The sequence below is a fragment of the Ceratotherium simum genome, chromosome 5 (genome assembly GCF_057802395.1).
Source record: "Ceratotherium simum simum isolate JZ-2026a chromosome 5, ASM5780239v1, whole genome shotgun sequence".
In the NCBI taxonomy this organism is placed as follows: domain Eukaryota; kingdom Metazoa; phylum Chordata; class Mammalia; order Perissodactyla; family Rhinocerotidae; genus Ceratotherium; species Ceratotherium simum.
Genome location: NC_141904.1, coordinates 76,429,045 through 76,445,777, shown reverse-complemented (window position 1 = coordinate 76,445,777; position 16,733 = coordinate 76,429,045). Strand labels below are relative to the sequence as shown.

Here is a 16,733-nt window from a genome sequence, read left to right as displayed (position 1 = left end):
AAAAATTATTAAAATAAAAAAACAGTTTAACTATGAACTGCCTAAAATTATCTATTATACCATACTTGGGAAATCACTGTTTACATTTTACTAGAAGGCAAGAAATAAAGTATTTAGTTTCTTAAAATAGGTAGAAGTTACTATCTCAACAACATTTATATCCACCCTAAAAATGAAGTGACCGTGGCATATTTCATCAGTGGTCTATCTGTAAACTTTGCACCATGATTCAGTATAAGACGAGTTCAGGGAGCTGCACAAGTAGTTGGGAATGGTTTTGTCCTGGGGCTGGTGGTACTGCTGAGATATGAACTCTAATGAGAATCAGAGGACCTTCCTTTCTGCCAACTGTCTTGAAAGCCAAAGAAGTCAAGGCTTATAAGAAGGATGATAATCAAGTACAGGACGTAACTTGTTCCTACATGTAAAAATACCCCACTTTCAGCAATATGGAACAGCATACATATGGTTTCTATGTTTAGATGTTTATAATCTTTCATACTCTCAGTCATTTCTTTGTGGCAGGCTCACTTCTCTTTGCTAATTATTCTAACAGGTTGGGGATGGAAACATCGTAAGTTTTCATTTCACTAAGATTTTGAATGTACGTATAGCCATTTTATTAAAATATAAACAACAGCAACAAAACTACTACTATTTCCTAAGTGCCAGGCACCATGTTAAGCACTTAACACAGATTATCTTAGTCACAAAACAACCACATGAAGTCGTACTGCTATTATCCCCACACAGGTTAATCACCTTGTCCAAGGTCACAGAGCTGGTAAGTGGGAGAAATGAAATTCAAAGACAGATCTCTCTGACTCTAAGCCCTGCCCCTTACTCACTACTTAAGACTGCTGCCTACTATTCTCTTGTATCTCCATAACTAGCAAATAATCTATAACAGGTCCTAGCTCTGCAACTAACCAGCTCTGAAACCTTGGGATCCCTCCTGGTCCTAGTTGATTACTAAGTTTTCTTTCGTAGTTGAGATAGCCATACATTAGCAAAGACCTCTATCTGGAATTTTCCTTTATAAATATTATCTAACCTCTTTTTCCTTTTCCCTGTGAAACAAAGTGAACACATAGTCAGTCATACACCTGTGCTATTGCTCTGAGTGAATAATTAATAGACTGAAATAGCTAAAGTCAATCTAAATACAGATTTACTTATGACTCTTGGACTTCCAATTTTCTATCTGCAAAGACAAGTACGTTTATGATAAAAAGCCTTCCCTAAATGGTAGTAATATATAATTAGGTTATTTTTAGCCTTCTTCTTTAAATTAAAATTGAGGCAAATATTCTTTTTGGATATTTTTATTTGCCTTGGACTATCTCATTTCACAAAGGGAGCTACCAAATGGGCGAGAAGGAAATAATATGATATAACCCATCCATATTCATTATGGAGAAACAGGAAAAATGAATAAAAAGATTTCCTGGTGCAGGAGAAAGAATCAAGCGGAATACAGAATCAGGATTTCTTGGTTCACATCCCTCTTCTGCTACTGATGACCTTGAGAAAGTCACCAACCTGAGTCTTATCTTCCTCAGTTATATCATTGCCAAGATCCCTTCAACTTAAAAATTCTATGACTTGGCAAGATATAAAGTGATAGAAATGCAAATGAATGTTAATTAAAATCTCATCCTTCCCCCCCCGCCCCCAAAGCCCCAGTAGATAGTTGTATGTCATAGATGCACATCCTTCTAGTTGCTGTACATGGGACGCGACCTCAGCATGGCCGGAGAAGCGGTACGTCGGTGCGCGCCTGGGATCCGAACCCGGGCCGCCAGCAGCGGAGCACACGCACTTAACCACCAAGCCACAGGGCCAGCCCAAATCTCATCCTTCACAATTCTTTCTTAGTATTTTCATCCCATCCCACCAACCTGGTGTTGAAATAGACTCACATCGTGTGCTGTGCTAAGAGCATAAAGGACTTTCTGTCATAAACTATAAAGCACCCAGTCTACGGTACGTGGAAAATTTTATTTCCTTAAAACTGACAGGGTTGGCTGGGTGACTAAAGCAAAGCACCGAGGTGATCAAAGCCCTTTATTAGGATAATAATCCATATCCATATCTCTGAATAACCAGGGTAGCTCTTTTAAAAATAGCCAATGTCATTGTTTAAACAGTGTTTGCTAAAAATAGTATTTGAGTTGTGGGTTTTCAATTTGTTAGCACAGTGTTCCTAGACATGAATTTCAAATCTACAGAGACTTGAAAGAAATTTAATTAAAGGATTGAAGATAACATTAGTTACAATACTATAAGAGATACAATGGCTGTAATTCTCAAAATTGTATTGGATGATTCCGAAAGAAGATAGCCTTTCAATCACATTCATTACCAGCTCTAAGAATTATTAATCATATCATGTTTGCCATGATGAATTAATTTAGCAACACAGTGATATCTGTACCTATTAATATGAATGATGCCACTTCTATAGATTACATTACTAGAAATGAGGACACAAATATTAATGTGTGTGTTCTCTCGGTTAGTCATTACCTTTTACTACCAAGTTTCCAGTACTGCTAGCAGTTCCAAAATGGTTAGTGGCTATACAGGTATAACTCCCAGCATCTGATTTAGTCACATTGACGATTCTGAGACTTCCATCTTCAGAAATGGTAATTCTGAAATCAAAGCAAATAAACCAAAAATGGTAAGTTTATCTCATATGACTAATTGGAAATTTTTTTCTGTCATTCTGTCATCTTTCAAACTATAAATCATGGCTACATCATTTGACAGCCTCATCTTTATTTAGGATATTTGTCTACATACACATAAATATAATTAGGACATGTGACTTATTTAGTATTTTTAATACTTTTCTTGCTAAAATGGTCTCAACATTCTGTTGGAATAACTATTAAAAACATTAGATAGGTTGTAACCATTCTCTCTTCTAACCACATTATTGTAGATCGCCATTAGTCTTAAAATTGCCAATGAGGAATAAGGAAAAAGTCCCTTGATTGGCCACTTTATGCATTTTCATTGAAAGTGTTTTCTTCTAGATGAGAGGCTTAAATTAAATGAAGTATTATTAAGCATATTTATTTCTGAAATATGCCAGACAATACATTTTTAATGAGATGCAACAATTGAACTTAAAAAAATTAAAATACTCCACAATATGGTATGACTTTGGCAGAACAGCAAATGCAGATGGCACATCTCAGGCACTACAATTAGGGACCATTATCTACTACCTGGTGGGAAGGTAATGCTTTCACTGGCAAACACAAAAGCTTGACCAGGAAGGATTCTAGAGAACACTATTGTCAATATGACTACAGCAGAAGAGGAAGATGCAAAGATGAATAAGACATACAGCTGTGAAAGTTGTACACAGATAGCTCATTCAGGTAAATGTCTGTTCAATCTCTACTATCTCTTTCAAATCTACCCACTTCTTTGGATCTCTTCTGCTCTCCTTCTCGCCCAGCCTATCAAATGATCTGCCTCCTAAATGATCTGCCTATTCCTACTCTTACCCCTCAGATGCATTCTTCAGTCAGTGCCCAGGTGATCTTTTAAAATATAAATCAGATTACAACACTTGCCAGGCTTAAAGATCCTACCTTGGCTCCCCATTGCATTCAGAATAAATTCCTTTCTAGAACCTACAAGGCCTAATGGATCTGGCCTTTGCCACTCTCTTGCCTACTTTATTTTATTCTAATCTTTCTACCCTTCAATGAACTCTAGTCACACTGGCTTTCTGCAAGTTCCTAGGGTATCTGAAACCCTTTCCGTCTCAGGGCCTTCCTATTTGCTGTTCTGCCTGCCTCGACATCAGGACATAGCTGCCACCTTCTCATCCTCTCAGGACCTCAACATAGAGGTAGCTTTTTCTTATAGACCTTTCCTAACTCACATTTCTAAAGTGGATTTCCCTGTTATTCTCTTTTCCTGCAGCCACTTTATTTCTTCCCATTAAACACAATCCAGAAGTTTTGTTTACTTGTTAACTGTCTTAACACACAGAATATTAGCCTCCCTGAGGGCAGGGACTGTGTTTGTATTAGGACTCAATCACCGGGATCTAGTACATAGGATGACATGTAGTAGATGTCCTGCAAGTATCTGTTAAGTGACTGAGTGAATAAGTAAATAAATAAATATTCTAAGAGAAAAATCAACAACGTGTTATAGGAATTCAGAGTGACTGAACCATTAGGCACTGGTGCCAGCCTTACCAGAGTCCTTTACAAATATTTGAAACAAGGAGTCTAGGATGGGCATAAATTCACTTAGAACTTTTGGCTAAGCATTTTAAAACCACAGGTGAAGATTTAAATACACTGGGTCGCAAATGCTGTATATACTTTTCATGAAGGCTCTCAGGGATGGAGAAGCTATAGACTTCCTGATGACCTGTTCCACGTTCTGTGATCACACTGAAGAGAAGATATGAAGGTGTAAGAACTCTACAAAGGATTTTGGAGTCAGAAGGATGGGTGTTTAAATTCCAGTTCTGTCAGTTCTAGCTGTTGTGACAGGAGGCAACTTGCTTAACTTCCTAAGTTTTAGCTTTCTCATCTATAAAATGGAGTGAACAATACCAGTTGGATAGACTGATAGTAAGAACTAGGTAAGTTAGGTTCAGTGAGATTCATAGCACATTTCCTGGTATTTATTAGGTAGTGATTTTCTTTCATCTTTAAAACTATGTTCTTTTATTTAGTCATTTGTATACGTGGGGAAAATCGGACAACATTCTCTTAACATACTTTCTCTTAATAAAGTAACTAAATCAGCCTGCTTTTTGCACTCCAACTATCATTTCTAATAATCTGAAGTCAATATACAAACTAACTGATCATCCCCAATCAGCGTACAAGATACAGACAAGGAGGCCCATTGTTCATTCACACCACAGATACGCACATAACAGTTGCTCAATAAAGACCATATGCTACCCCATTAGCCAAAGAGCAGATGTACTGACAAAAATAGAGTGGTGATCAAATCCTAATTACATCAATAATCACAAAAATAGCTTAAAAGAAGTTAATCATATTCCTATTTATTAAGCAATTCACTGGAAATTGTGAAATGTTGGCAAATGAGAACTCAACAAGGAAGGTGACATTTGTGTTTTGAATATGGAGTCATCTTCCGCGAGGTAACATAGATCTGCGGCGTATTAAATGCTCTGAGGGGTAAGCGGACTCTTTCATAGCACAAAGGCCTATTAATAATTTATACCATTTAAAATGGTATTGTAATTCCCCAAACATAAAGCCATCACCTGTATCGCACTGTATTATGGCAAACGATACGAAAAGGGAAACAAAGGATTTGTCATCAGATGACCTGGGTCCTAGCCTTGACCCTGATACTTGCTAAGCATATGACTGGCCAACTTATTTATGCTCTAAGACAGGGTTTCTCAACCTTGGTACTACTGACATTTGGACCAGATAATTCTTTGTCCTTGGGAGGATATTTAGCAGCATCCTTGTCCTCTACCCAGTGGACTCCAATAGCTCTGTCCTTCCTCCCAAGTTGTAACAATCAAAAATGTCTCCAAATATTGTCAAATGTTCCCTGGGGACAAAATTACCTGCAGTTGAGAGCTACTGGTCTACGTCATTTTTTATTTTTTTAATCTCAGAGGGTATTATGATGATTATCATCTATAATGAGATAAGATACTTGAAAAGTTCTATTAACTATAAAGTGCTGTACAAATGAATTTCCCAGTATCATTTCCATCCCTGCATCCCTAATTTTTGTATTTCCATTGCACAAAAGGCACCCAACATATTGTTGCTACTCCAGCTATGGGACCCAGCTAGCTCTTCACCATCTCTCACAAAAGTCTCTTTGCCCCTTATCATCAAAGCTTCCCCGTTCAATTTCCTTTTATCAACTGTACTATTCATTTTTAAGATTTCAGTGCCTGACGCTGGTTTAGTATTCTAATCCTCCTATTGTCATTTGCAAAGAGGTAAGTAAAAGAACTAAGCCTCTAATGCTAAAATTTCAGATAATGGAGAAGGTCGGTAAGAGAGATAATTTGTAGAAGGGGTAATTTTTAGTAGCAGTCATTAAATCACATCATATTGCTGTGACTACTTATTCTTCCTAGGTATAATACAAATATGGGTGTAATATGAAGTTGGGGGAACTGTTCTTTTGTGAAATTCAACCACTTTGTTATCCAAGGAATATAGTGTAGTGATGAAAAACATAAACTCTGGAACTAAACTGTCTAGGCTCAAATCAGGCTTGTGCCACATATAAGCTATGTGACTCTGGGTAAGTTAATTTCTCTGTACCTAAATTTCTTTATTTGAGATAATGGAATAATAAAAATAACTATATCTCATAGGGTGTTGTAAAGATATGTGATGCTCAGAACAGCACCTGGTTCATAATATGCACCACATAAGTGCATTAGCCAAATGTTCTATTAACTAAAGTTCTGTATGCTCCTAGAGCCATTGTTTCAAACATTTATAAAGGACTCTATTAAGACTATGACTATTACTGAGTAGTTCTGCCCCTCTGAAGTCCAACAACACGTGATTACGCTTAACGAAGCATTTGGGTGACAAGCAGTCATGGAAGGGGGATGAAAAATTGGACTCATTCATAAATATCTATTAAACACCTCCTCTATACTAGGCCTATATAAGTCAGGAGGACTTTAGATGATTATATATCTAGAAATAATTCCAATGTGTTACATACCATAATGCACACATTTGTATAAATGCATAGTAGAAGGGGCATTACTTTTTCCAGTGGGGAAGCTGTTTCTCATACTATCTGTAGTATAAAGATGGACAGGGACGGAGGCCTGGCTGATCAGGAGACTCTGTTCTCTGCAGTGACTGGTTTATGGATAGGCACGACACCAAAACTGGGAGCTATTTGAGGAAACAATCTCTTTATGCTAAATTGTTAAATTTGGAGATAGGAATCTAGAACTGTTTGCAGTCATCTTGCGTGCCATAGAAAGCATGCCTTAAAGAAGCCAAGCAAAGAGAAACAGAGCCCAAAAGAAAGAGAAAAAGGCAGAGACATTATGGCATCCTTGAGCCCCTGTTTCTGTCTATGCCTAAAATGAACAATTTCTCTTAGATGCTCCAGTTATATGAGCCAATAATTTAAGATATTGGAAATTGCGTTTTAAGCTCTTACAACTGGACAAGTCCAATGTCTTAAAGAAAGTACTGAACTTGTTCAGGAGAGAGTGGCAGTGAAAGTGGAGAGGACGGAATGGATTCTGCAGATAATTCCATGATGGCTAGCTCCATAGAACTTGTTGCTAGAAGACTGATTAACTCTATTATGGAAGAATAACCATGGATTTCTGAGTATGAAAAAATTGACCTTATATTTCTTCATATACACCTATATCATATACTTTTGCCTATTTATTTCTGCAGATAAAGGGTAAGTATATAATGACCTGTTGCTTTTAATTTGTTATATAGGATTTTTATGAGTCAGGAATTAGCTATAAAGCTAGCATTTCGCCTTGGGGAGCTAATTTGGACTAACTCAAGGAATTTTGGAAATGCAGCTCAACACTAATATTTAGACACTTGCTTCCTTCCAGTTTGGATCCTACACCAACTTAGAAAAAGAGTTTTCAATTAATATTTCTACATTCATTTTTTTCCCCATGAATATAGTACCTGAATCCAATCCAAAGATAGTTTTATTTTCATGTTTGTTTCTTGATGAGATTTAAAAGTTTCTATTTCATTTTGGTTTCCTCACTTCAAACTATTGACTGATCTGTAGCTATTAGCCTGATATTGAACTTGCAGCTCCTCCTAATACTCATGACCAGTGATAGAATTATAAAAAGAAATGAAAATGTAAATCCATTCCCAGCTTAGAACAGGTTAGCCCTGACCTACCTGTAGGCTCTTTTAAAATCATTGATAGTATCAGAAAAAAGTCAAAGATGATAAAGCAGCAAGGTGTAAAAATAAAGGTGTGATACAGGACTTAATTTTCCCTACACGAAAAGAGGTCATCTAATGCACAACATAGTAAATTACCTATTGCATAGAGAAGCCGTTGTTCCCTCACTGTCATTTGGAGATTTCAGATCCATGGAGGATAGGAGTGTATCTGGAATTATGAGATAAATTGAATCTCTCTTTCTTAATATAAGGCTCTGCGTTATAGCCATTGAAGAGCTGACCTTGTCAGTCCTATAAATCAAAACCAGTCTGGGGACACCAGACCTTTAAAAATGCTGATCTTTTCTTTTTGAGGGCTTTAGTAACAGATGATAGAAGCTGCCAACTCCACAATATTCTATCACCCTACAGAGGAGGGTTATCCCAAAATGGCCACCTATGACTTTCTGAGAAGTTCTATACTGAAGCCCCATTGCTGGTGAGAGAGGCAGCATTTCCTCGCCTGCCTCTGAGTCATAAGAAAATACTTCCCTTATAAGTAAATCCCTTTAAAATACAACTCAGAAAATCACTTCCCCCCTTCTGCAAAGGGCGGAATTATGGATTAATAATTTCCTTTCAACAAACAATGGAAGTGTCAAACTGTTAAATTTTAAATCATCTTTAACATTGTTAGATTAGTGATAACGTAACTCACTTAAAATTATGTGTAATTTAAAAAAATCGCAAGGGTCTTTTATACACGACGAGTTCCAAAAAACTTGTTTGAAAGTTGAAAGCCTGAATGTGAAAGAATAGATTTACACATTACAAGGGAGGTTAACACTCCTGGAGGGCTAAAATATATCATAAAACTTTAAACATGGTTAATATAAGTACTGCTACTTCTCAGCTCAAGCAAACTGGCAGGATGGTGGAGCTGTCACAGGAGGCCTGGTCCCAGGCAGGAGTGGACTCCTGACCCCAGGGGCCACCAGCAATGCCCTGGAATGAGGGCAGTTAAGTCAGACATCCCCAAACCAGCAGTTATTAACCTTATGAGACGGTACAGGGCTAGGTACATGTCAGCCAGCCCTTCATCATAAGACCAGAGGAAGGACTGACCAGCCACAGATGTGTTTATTTTATTATGCATGGAATTTTCTTTTAATCCAAGTAATTGGGAACTTTCATGTAAAAACCCATTCCTGGCTAATTATGACAAATGGAAAATAGGGCAATACTGTGACACATCTCCTCCAGGCACCAATGGGCTGGAGGGGAAGAGCAGCGGCTCCTTTAAGCAGCTGATAGGCCTTCTAGCTCCCATCAGTCCCTGGCTTGAACTGCTCATTAATGTTCCTACCTCGCTCCTGTGGGCTTCTGAGATTACTTTAAGCTGTCACCGTGTGCTGAGTAAATGGAACAGGGCTTTTGGGCATCCTTTAGGCTTAAACTCACACTTCCCTCCCTCTTGGAGTCTCTCCATCCCAGACATACCACACAGAGAGACCAAACAATGGAGTAGGAGAGGAAATTGGGTGTTGTACTTGTTTCCTAGGCTGCCATAGCTAAGAATCACAAACGGAGTGGCTTAAAACAGGAATTTACTGTCCCACAGTTCTGGAGACTAGAAGTCTGAAATCAAGGAGCTGCCAGAGTAGCTTATAAGTAAATCCCTTTAAATACAACTCAGAAAATCACTTCTCCCCTTCTGCAAAGGGGGGAATTATGGAGGCTCTGAAGGGGAAGCCTTCCTTGCCTCTCTCCTAGCTCCCTGGTGACAGTTAGCAATCCCTGGTGTTCCTTGGCTTATAGATGCATCACTCCAATCTCTGCCTCCAACGTCACGTGTTCTTCCTGCATGTCTCTTGACATCATCTTCCTTCTACGCATGTGCCTGTATCCAAACTTCTCTCTTCTTACAAGGACACTAGTCATTGGATTAGGGCCCACTTTAACCCAGTACAACTTCATCTTAACTTGATTACATCTGCAAGAACTTATTTCCAAATAAGGTCATATTTTGAGGTTCCTGGTAGACATGAACCCTCGGGGGACACTCTTCAACCTACAAGAGGTATCAAGCGAGGAAACTCACCAGGGTTGTTGGTCTGAGCTGAGCAGGCAGCTTCAAGGCCTACTTTGTAGACCTTAGAAGATGGGGAAAGAAAGTGATGTCGAGGAGTGTGTTTGCTGCCACGGGCCTAGCACCACGGCACACACCCACCAGTCAACCTCCTCGCCCTCCTGGCCCTTTTTCCCAACAGTAGCTAGCAGAGACTTGAAATTGTTGCTCTTCAGATGATACATTAACAATCAAATGTGGAGTATGAAGGACAGTTTTGGTGTGGTAATGGATAATGTGCAAAAGTATAAAAGTTGACCAGGAAAAAAAAAAATAAGGCCTGCCTGCAATTTCAATTTCTTATTAAATTAACCCAGTTTGTTTATTTATTTGATTAAATTAGATCTCCCATTGTATCCTTTTAGATAGACAGCCAATTAATTATTTATTTTGATATGAAAATTACAGCCAAAATTAGAAAGAGGAGGTCTATAGCAAAATGATGACCTATGGTTTTCTGACTAGTTCTGCACGGAAGCTGAACTGCTTGTGGAGTGGAACTGCAGTGTCTTTACTTGTCCTTGAGGCAATAGCCATACAACATAGTGTTAGAATGCAACACCCATGAATTAGGCAAAACTTTGAAGGATTGGAGACAAAAATAAAGATTCACATATTCAACCTATCAACTGGAGAATTAGCCTGTGACCAACAGAGTTGAAGACATACGGACTTAGTAGCGCTATCCTGGCTTTGTGCCAGTTGAGGAATAAGAAAAGCCTGGCCAATTAACTGGCATTGATGTACTGTAGACATTGGCCTCCACTGTTAGCAAATAACACCGAAACTTTGCTCTGAAGGGAAACAAAGGACTTATTTTGGTTTGAATTCGGCTACCTATTTTAATAAAATCCAAAAGGTATTTTAACTTTTGTGATGGTTAATTTTGTGTCAGCTTGACTGGGCTAAGGGATGCTCAGATAGCTAGTAAAACATGACTTCTGAGTGTGTCTGTGAGGATGTTTCTGGAAGAGATTAGCATTTGAATCAGTGGACTAAGTAAATGTGATCACCCTCACCAATGCAGGTAGCCACCACCTAATCCTTTGAGGGCCTGAATAGAACAAAAAAACAAAGGAAGGAAGAATTTGTTCTCCCTGCTTGAGCTGGGACACCCATCTTCTCTTGCTGTCATATGTTGGCGCTCCTGGTTCCTGGACCTTCAGACTCAGACCGGGACATATACCATCGGCTCCCCTGGTTCTCAGGCCTTGGGAATCTTTCTGAATTACACCACCAGCCTTCCTGGTTCTTTAGCTTGCAGATGGCAGATCATGGGACTTCTTGGCCTCCATAATTGCGTGAGCCAATTCCTAAATAAATCTTCTCCTATATGTCTTATTGGTTCTGTTTCTCTGGAGAACCCTGACTAATACAATTTTTATTGGAATTTGCCTGAGCTTACATATTTAATTTCACAAAATACATGGAAATTCTCAGCCTGATTGGAGAGAGTGAATTATCCTGATTTATGAAAGAAAGATTGTTTTGTGGTAGTGTGCAGTTTATAAAGAGTTGATAGAGAGCCCTAGAGGATGGCTTTGCTCCCCAGCTTAAGAAAAAACGATGTTTCAGATTAAGAATTTAAATGAAGGTCAGTGGGGAAAGTTACTCCAAGGGCAATTTCAGGCCAATCTGTCATTGATCTTTCCATGTAGTCTCTGTGGCAGCAATAGATATTGCTATTGAACAGACACCCTGGTGACAAAGTTTCGTTAGAGATAATTTGCTTTCTGTCGTAAGATTCGAGTTTAATAAACCACTGAACAACCTGTGTATTTCAGTCCGCCTGAAGAACAACCAGCAGTTCAGAGCCTATTGCCCTTGCCTGCAGCACTGCTAGAAAGAGAAAATAAACTCATGTTTCTTTAATTTGGTTTGATCCAGGTCTAACTTCCTCTGAACAACAGTTTTAAAAGCTCCATAAAATAACCTGGAAGGACCTATTTGCCCAGGGCTAGATGAGTATTAAATATCATACATACAATTTTAATTATTCTTTGTGACTCAGTGCATGGATGGATGCAGGAAATACTTCTCTTGGGCAGGTAAAACTTTGTAATTTTATTTATTTCCATGGTAAGAAAAAACACTGGAAACACTAAGTTTTGGAAGAAAGAAATAAAATAAAGGATGTCTTTTTGTCTAAAATTTGTTTCTTAAATTGCTACCTTTAATTTATGCAGGATCTCTCTGTGTCTCCATTAAAGCAAGATTTAGAATTCCTTTCTTCCAGGAAATTATGAACTGAGATAATTTCAACATAAATCTACAAGGCATTGTAAAGATGAATGAGGTAGGGACAGAAAGGTAATAGTATATTCTACTTTCTATACCTCTATGTATTTTTATCAAAGCATGATAATAAGTAATATTATTTTTATAATGAGAAAAAATTTATTATTAAACCATAAGGCATTCAGGAAGTTTTATATAACAACCTCTCAGGACACTAGAATAGCTGGTAAAAGAATAGTTTAATAACCAAGTGCAGTTGTCTTTAGAAATAATTGGAAATAAAGAAGAAGACATGAACAGAAATGGACCAAAAGACCCAGAGGAATGGCTATAAATACTCTAAGTTGCGTGTTGGGCATGGCGAGGTGTTAAGGATGTTTATTAGGCACCTACAGTATACTATTGGGTGCTGTTGGATGCTTGCACTTATTATCACATTTAATCCGCACAACAATCTTGAGAGGCATTATTATCCCAATTTTTCAGTTGAGAAAAATGAAATCCAGAGAAGTAAATTAAAATGTCCAAGGTCAATGCAGTTAATAAGTAATAGAGTGGAGTTTCAAAATCAGATCTCACTGCAAAGCCTGCACTTTTCCTACCACGCCATCCTGTGGTGTTGGAGGATGTAAGAAAGAAAGAAAACAAGAAGCAAAAAACATGACTACAATTAAGAGGTTTGCCTTAAATTTGCCATTAGATCTTTGGTTACAAGTAAACAAAAATTTTTTTTTTTTTGCTTTTTAATTTTACTTGTCAAAATAGCCTTTTTTAAGGGCCGGCCCCGTGGCTTAGCGGTTAAGTGCGTGCGCTTCGCTGCCGGCGGCCCGGGTTCGGATCCCGGGTGCGCACTGAGGCACCACTCCTCCAGCCATGCTGAGGCCGCGTCCCACATACAGCAACTAGAAGGATGTGCAGCTATGACATACAACTATGTACTGGGGCTTTGGGGGAAAAATAAATAAATAAAATCTTTAAAAAAAAAAAATAGCCTTTTTTAATATTGAGAAATTTGTGTTCACACTAATGTCTGAAAGCAGAAGCAAAAGTAAAGGATTATAAAAACACAACAGAAGTAGTCACAGAAGTTTCCTTTACCCCTAAGGAACTAAAATGACTGGAAGATAATATTAGTTTTTAATTAGAAAGGGAGGCCCACTATATAGGATATGTAATGTAGTAAGCATAGGAGGTTTCTACAACACAAATAGCAATACTGGCCATGCTAGAAAAAATGTTTTAATTTTATTATGTACCCAACTCTCAACCCTTTGAGAATTTCAGGATCATGGTTTGTTTGCTTCAACCCCTCACCCCAGAACTTTATAACATTTCTAAGAGAGGAAATCAAAGTGAAATATCCTAGTTCCTGCACATATCTCAATAGAACACCACTATCAGGGTCCAGCTAAAATTTCCAAAGTCCCTTCCTGCCCTGCATACTAGCTGCACTTACCATCTTTGCTTTCTGCAGAAGAACTGAAACTCAGGCTCACCTTAATGGTCATACAATCCAAGCTTTCCCAAACTCCCTGGCATGCCCCCAATTTCTGCCATATTCATATACTACCATACGGCTCGAATCCTTGCCCCAATATTTGTTAGACGTGTGACTTGGGAAAGTCTCTTAACATCTTTTGGGGCTCCAGTTTGCCATGTCTAAAATGGAAGTCGTAATAATAGCACCTCTATTTCACAGGGTTTTTAAGAAGGTTAAATATGAAAATACCTGTGAAGCATTTATAACTGTGGTGACGCATAGTAAGCATCTAATAAAAGTTAGCTGCAGTGATCACTTTTATTATTATTATTTTCCAGATCATTATCAAAATTAATAGTCACAATATTTTCTTTAAATGGCTCAAAGTTTAAAACTAAAGTAATTGAATAAAGGAAACTTTGTATTGCTACTATAGATAGAAACTAATGTCATTTGCCATAAATAGATACTAACCATAAAAATAAATATGATAAAAACATACCTAAGGTATTACATTCTAGCTGGGTATGGTGATCTGCCAGGATACTGAGCCTACGGCCTGCTTTTTCTTTGATAAAAGGGGTATTATCTAGGGTTTCAAAAGCATTCAGACATACTGGGACCAAACTGACTTGCCCCTTGATGGACTCAGAAGGAGTAACAGAGAACTTTTACTGGTTCAACGCCATTCAGTGTCTGCATACTGTGTACTGCCTAAGATCATCTGAGTGCTCAGAGAGGTGCAAGTCTTATACTTCATGAAACACACATCTATTTCAACCATGTTCCCAGGATCAAGTTCCTCTTACCACATTATGACCAAGTGGGCCATCAACCTGTGTTTGGCAGGTCCCATTACTGCAAATTCATGACCTTTCAAGGTTCCCCACGCTGCTCACATGGCATTTATCATATACTGCTTCAATATCTCATCACTCCATCTATCCAAAGAATTTCCAGAAATCAGGGCCCAATTATCACACTTCTTTCTGTCCCCTTATCATTTCATACAGTCCTTTATATACAAACAGGCACACAGTAAATATGTTGATTACTGGATTAAAATTCATTTAGTCTTGAGAATTTTAGAGACATGGGCGATACCTCTTGGGATAAGGACCCCGATGACCTGTTTTGGTGCGTGAGTGGAAGTCAGAGATGTCTTTAAGAATTCAAAGCAAATTGTAACGTTCTCCCCCAGAAATGCAACTATGCACTTTGTTTTTGAAAGTTTACAGGCCCCTTAAAGCTCCTCCTTGTCACAAAACTGTAAAGAGAAATCATTGTCCTGGAGTAAACAGAGATGTCACCAAAATTTTTACTCAGGAAGGTGTATAAGCTGTATTTACTGTTTTGTATCAAGCTCAGTTAGAGGACTCTATGCGCTGAAGTTAACACTTGGGTATTCTCTTCCCAGGGGAATTATGTTACATGCTCTGCACCCTCCGGTCTATTTTGCATAGGAGAAATTTCCATGATCAACCTGAGACCTTGCAGCAATCCTCTCTTCTCTCAACAAACGCTTGACCAAGTGTCTACATGTGAAAATGTAGACAGGGATCTGGTTGTTGTATTTTTTTTTCCCCTTGATGGAAAAGAAAGCTATTTCTTTTCAAGAAAGAGTCTTTTCAGACAAACCATCTAAAAAGAACTGTAAAGTCACACAGGTAAGGGGTTCCAATAAATAATTCTCATGATGACAGAACATTTAAGGAATTGATATATGGGCACTCTCCTATTTAATAGCCAAAATCTGCAAGGACCTTTTCCTAATTCCAAGGGGAAGTTGATGACAGAAAAAGTGAAGAGCTTAAGAAAGGAGCAGGAAGCTCTTATAATTAAAGATGTCTTGGTTGAGGGGCAGAAGATAGTAATTTAGATATGTCAATGATAAGGGGAGTTGGATAAGATTGTGGGGGGGGGCTCTAAAGAGAACAGATCATTGCGACTCTGACCTACTTAAAGCACAGAAAAGGACAGGATAATATCTGAACATATTTGTATTGTATGTGTATAAAAGAATTTTCTGGCAAATCCTCCTCTAATAATCAGCACACCACATTTCTTGGAAAATCTGGTAAATGAAGTATTTATGTGAATTTTAAACAAAAGAATAATGAAAGGAATATAGCAATCCTGAAAATACTGATAACCTCAAGCAAAAATCCAAATGTGCTACAATTATTTTCAAAGAATTCACAGTAGCGAATTATTCAATTTGGATGTCTCTAACCAGTAAAGAAATTAGACTGGATAATATTATCCCCAACAAAGCATGCTTTGTTGCTTTGTTGCTGTGTCCAATATCTCAGGTCAAGTAATGCAGAACTGTTAGATATGTTAGACTTGGGTACACAAAAAGAGTCAGATAAGGAACTTATTAGAAGCTTTCTTTTGAGTGTGTGTGCCTAGGTGTGTGTGTGTGTGTGTGTGTGTGTGTGTGTGTGTTATATATAGGTCAGGTCCAAAAATAAGGAACAGAATGATTATTAACATTTCTGAGTTACAGTGATAGATGAGCAAAGTGTTGTTAATAGCAAATTCATTTTTTCAAATGAGGTAACCTGAATAATAAGTGATTTAGGGATATTCACTTTGTAGTGGTCAAATAGCAGAGGGAAGCAAAGTTGAAAAGGATATAAAATATCAGGAGGTCTGTATAATTAATCAGCAATCCTACAAAGTATGCCATAAATTCGAGTTACAATTACACCACTGTGCTTGGAAAATAGGAAACTGGACTTTTTATATAAGCATTCAGGTTGATTTTTTAATATCTATCTCTAGCATAATGTAAAGTGCACTTTAGGAAATGTGGCTAAGAGAGTTAATGCTTTCATCGCTGCTATTTACAACCTAATTTGCAAGTTTTTATAGCATCTTAATAGTCACATTGCAGTTAAGAAAGAAATATCTTGCCATTCTTGAACTTCTTGTCAAGAAAAAAAAACTTTAAAAGTCACTGGAAAATGAAGTTTCTATTTTC

General features: G+C 37.9%; 1 protein-coding gene across 9 annotated transcripts in view; it reads right to left on the bottom strand.

Moving 5' to 3' along the window:
• CNTN4 (contactin 4) overlaps positions 1-16,733 on the bottom strand; it is an 892,715-nt gene that overhangs the window by 65,710 nt on the left and 810,272 nt on the right. For all 9 annotated transcript variants that reach the window (XM_087431362.1, XM_087431364.1, XM_087431363.1 and 6 more), the window contains one exon: positions 2,530-2,657. In XM_087431362.1, coding sequence (XP_087287488.1) covers positions 2,530-2,657 — 128 coding nt within the window. The remainder of the gene's footprint in view (positions 1-2,529; positions 2,658-16,733) is intronic.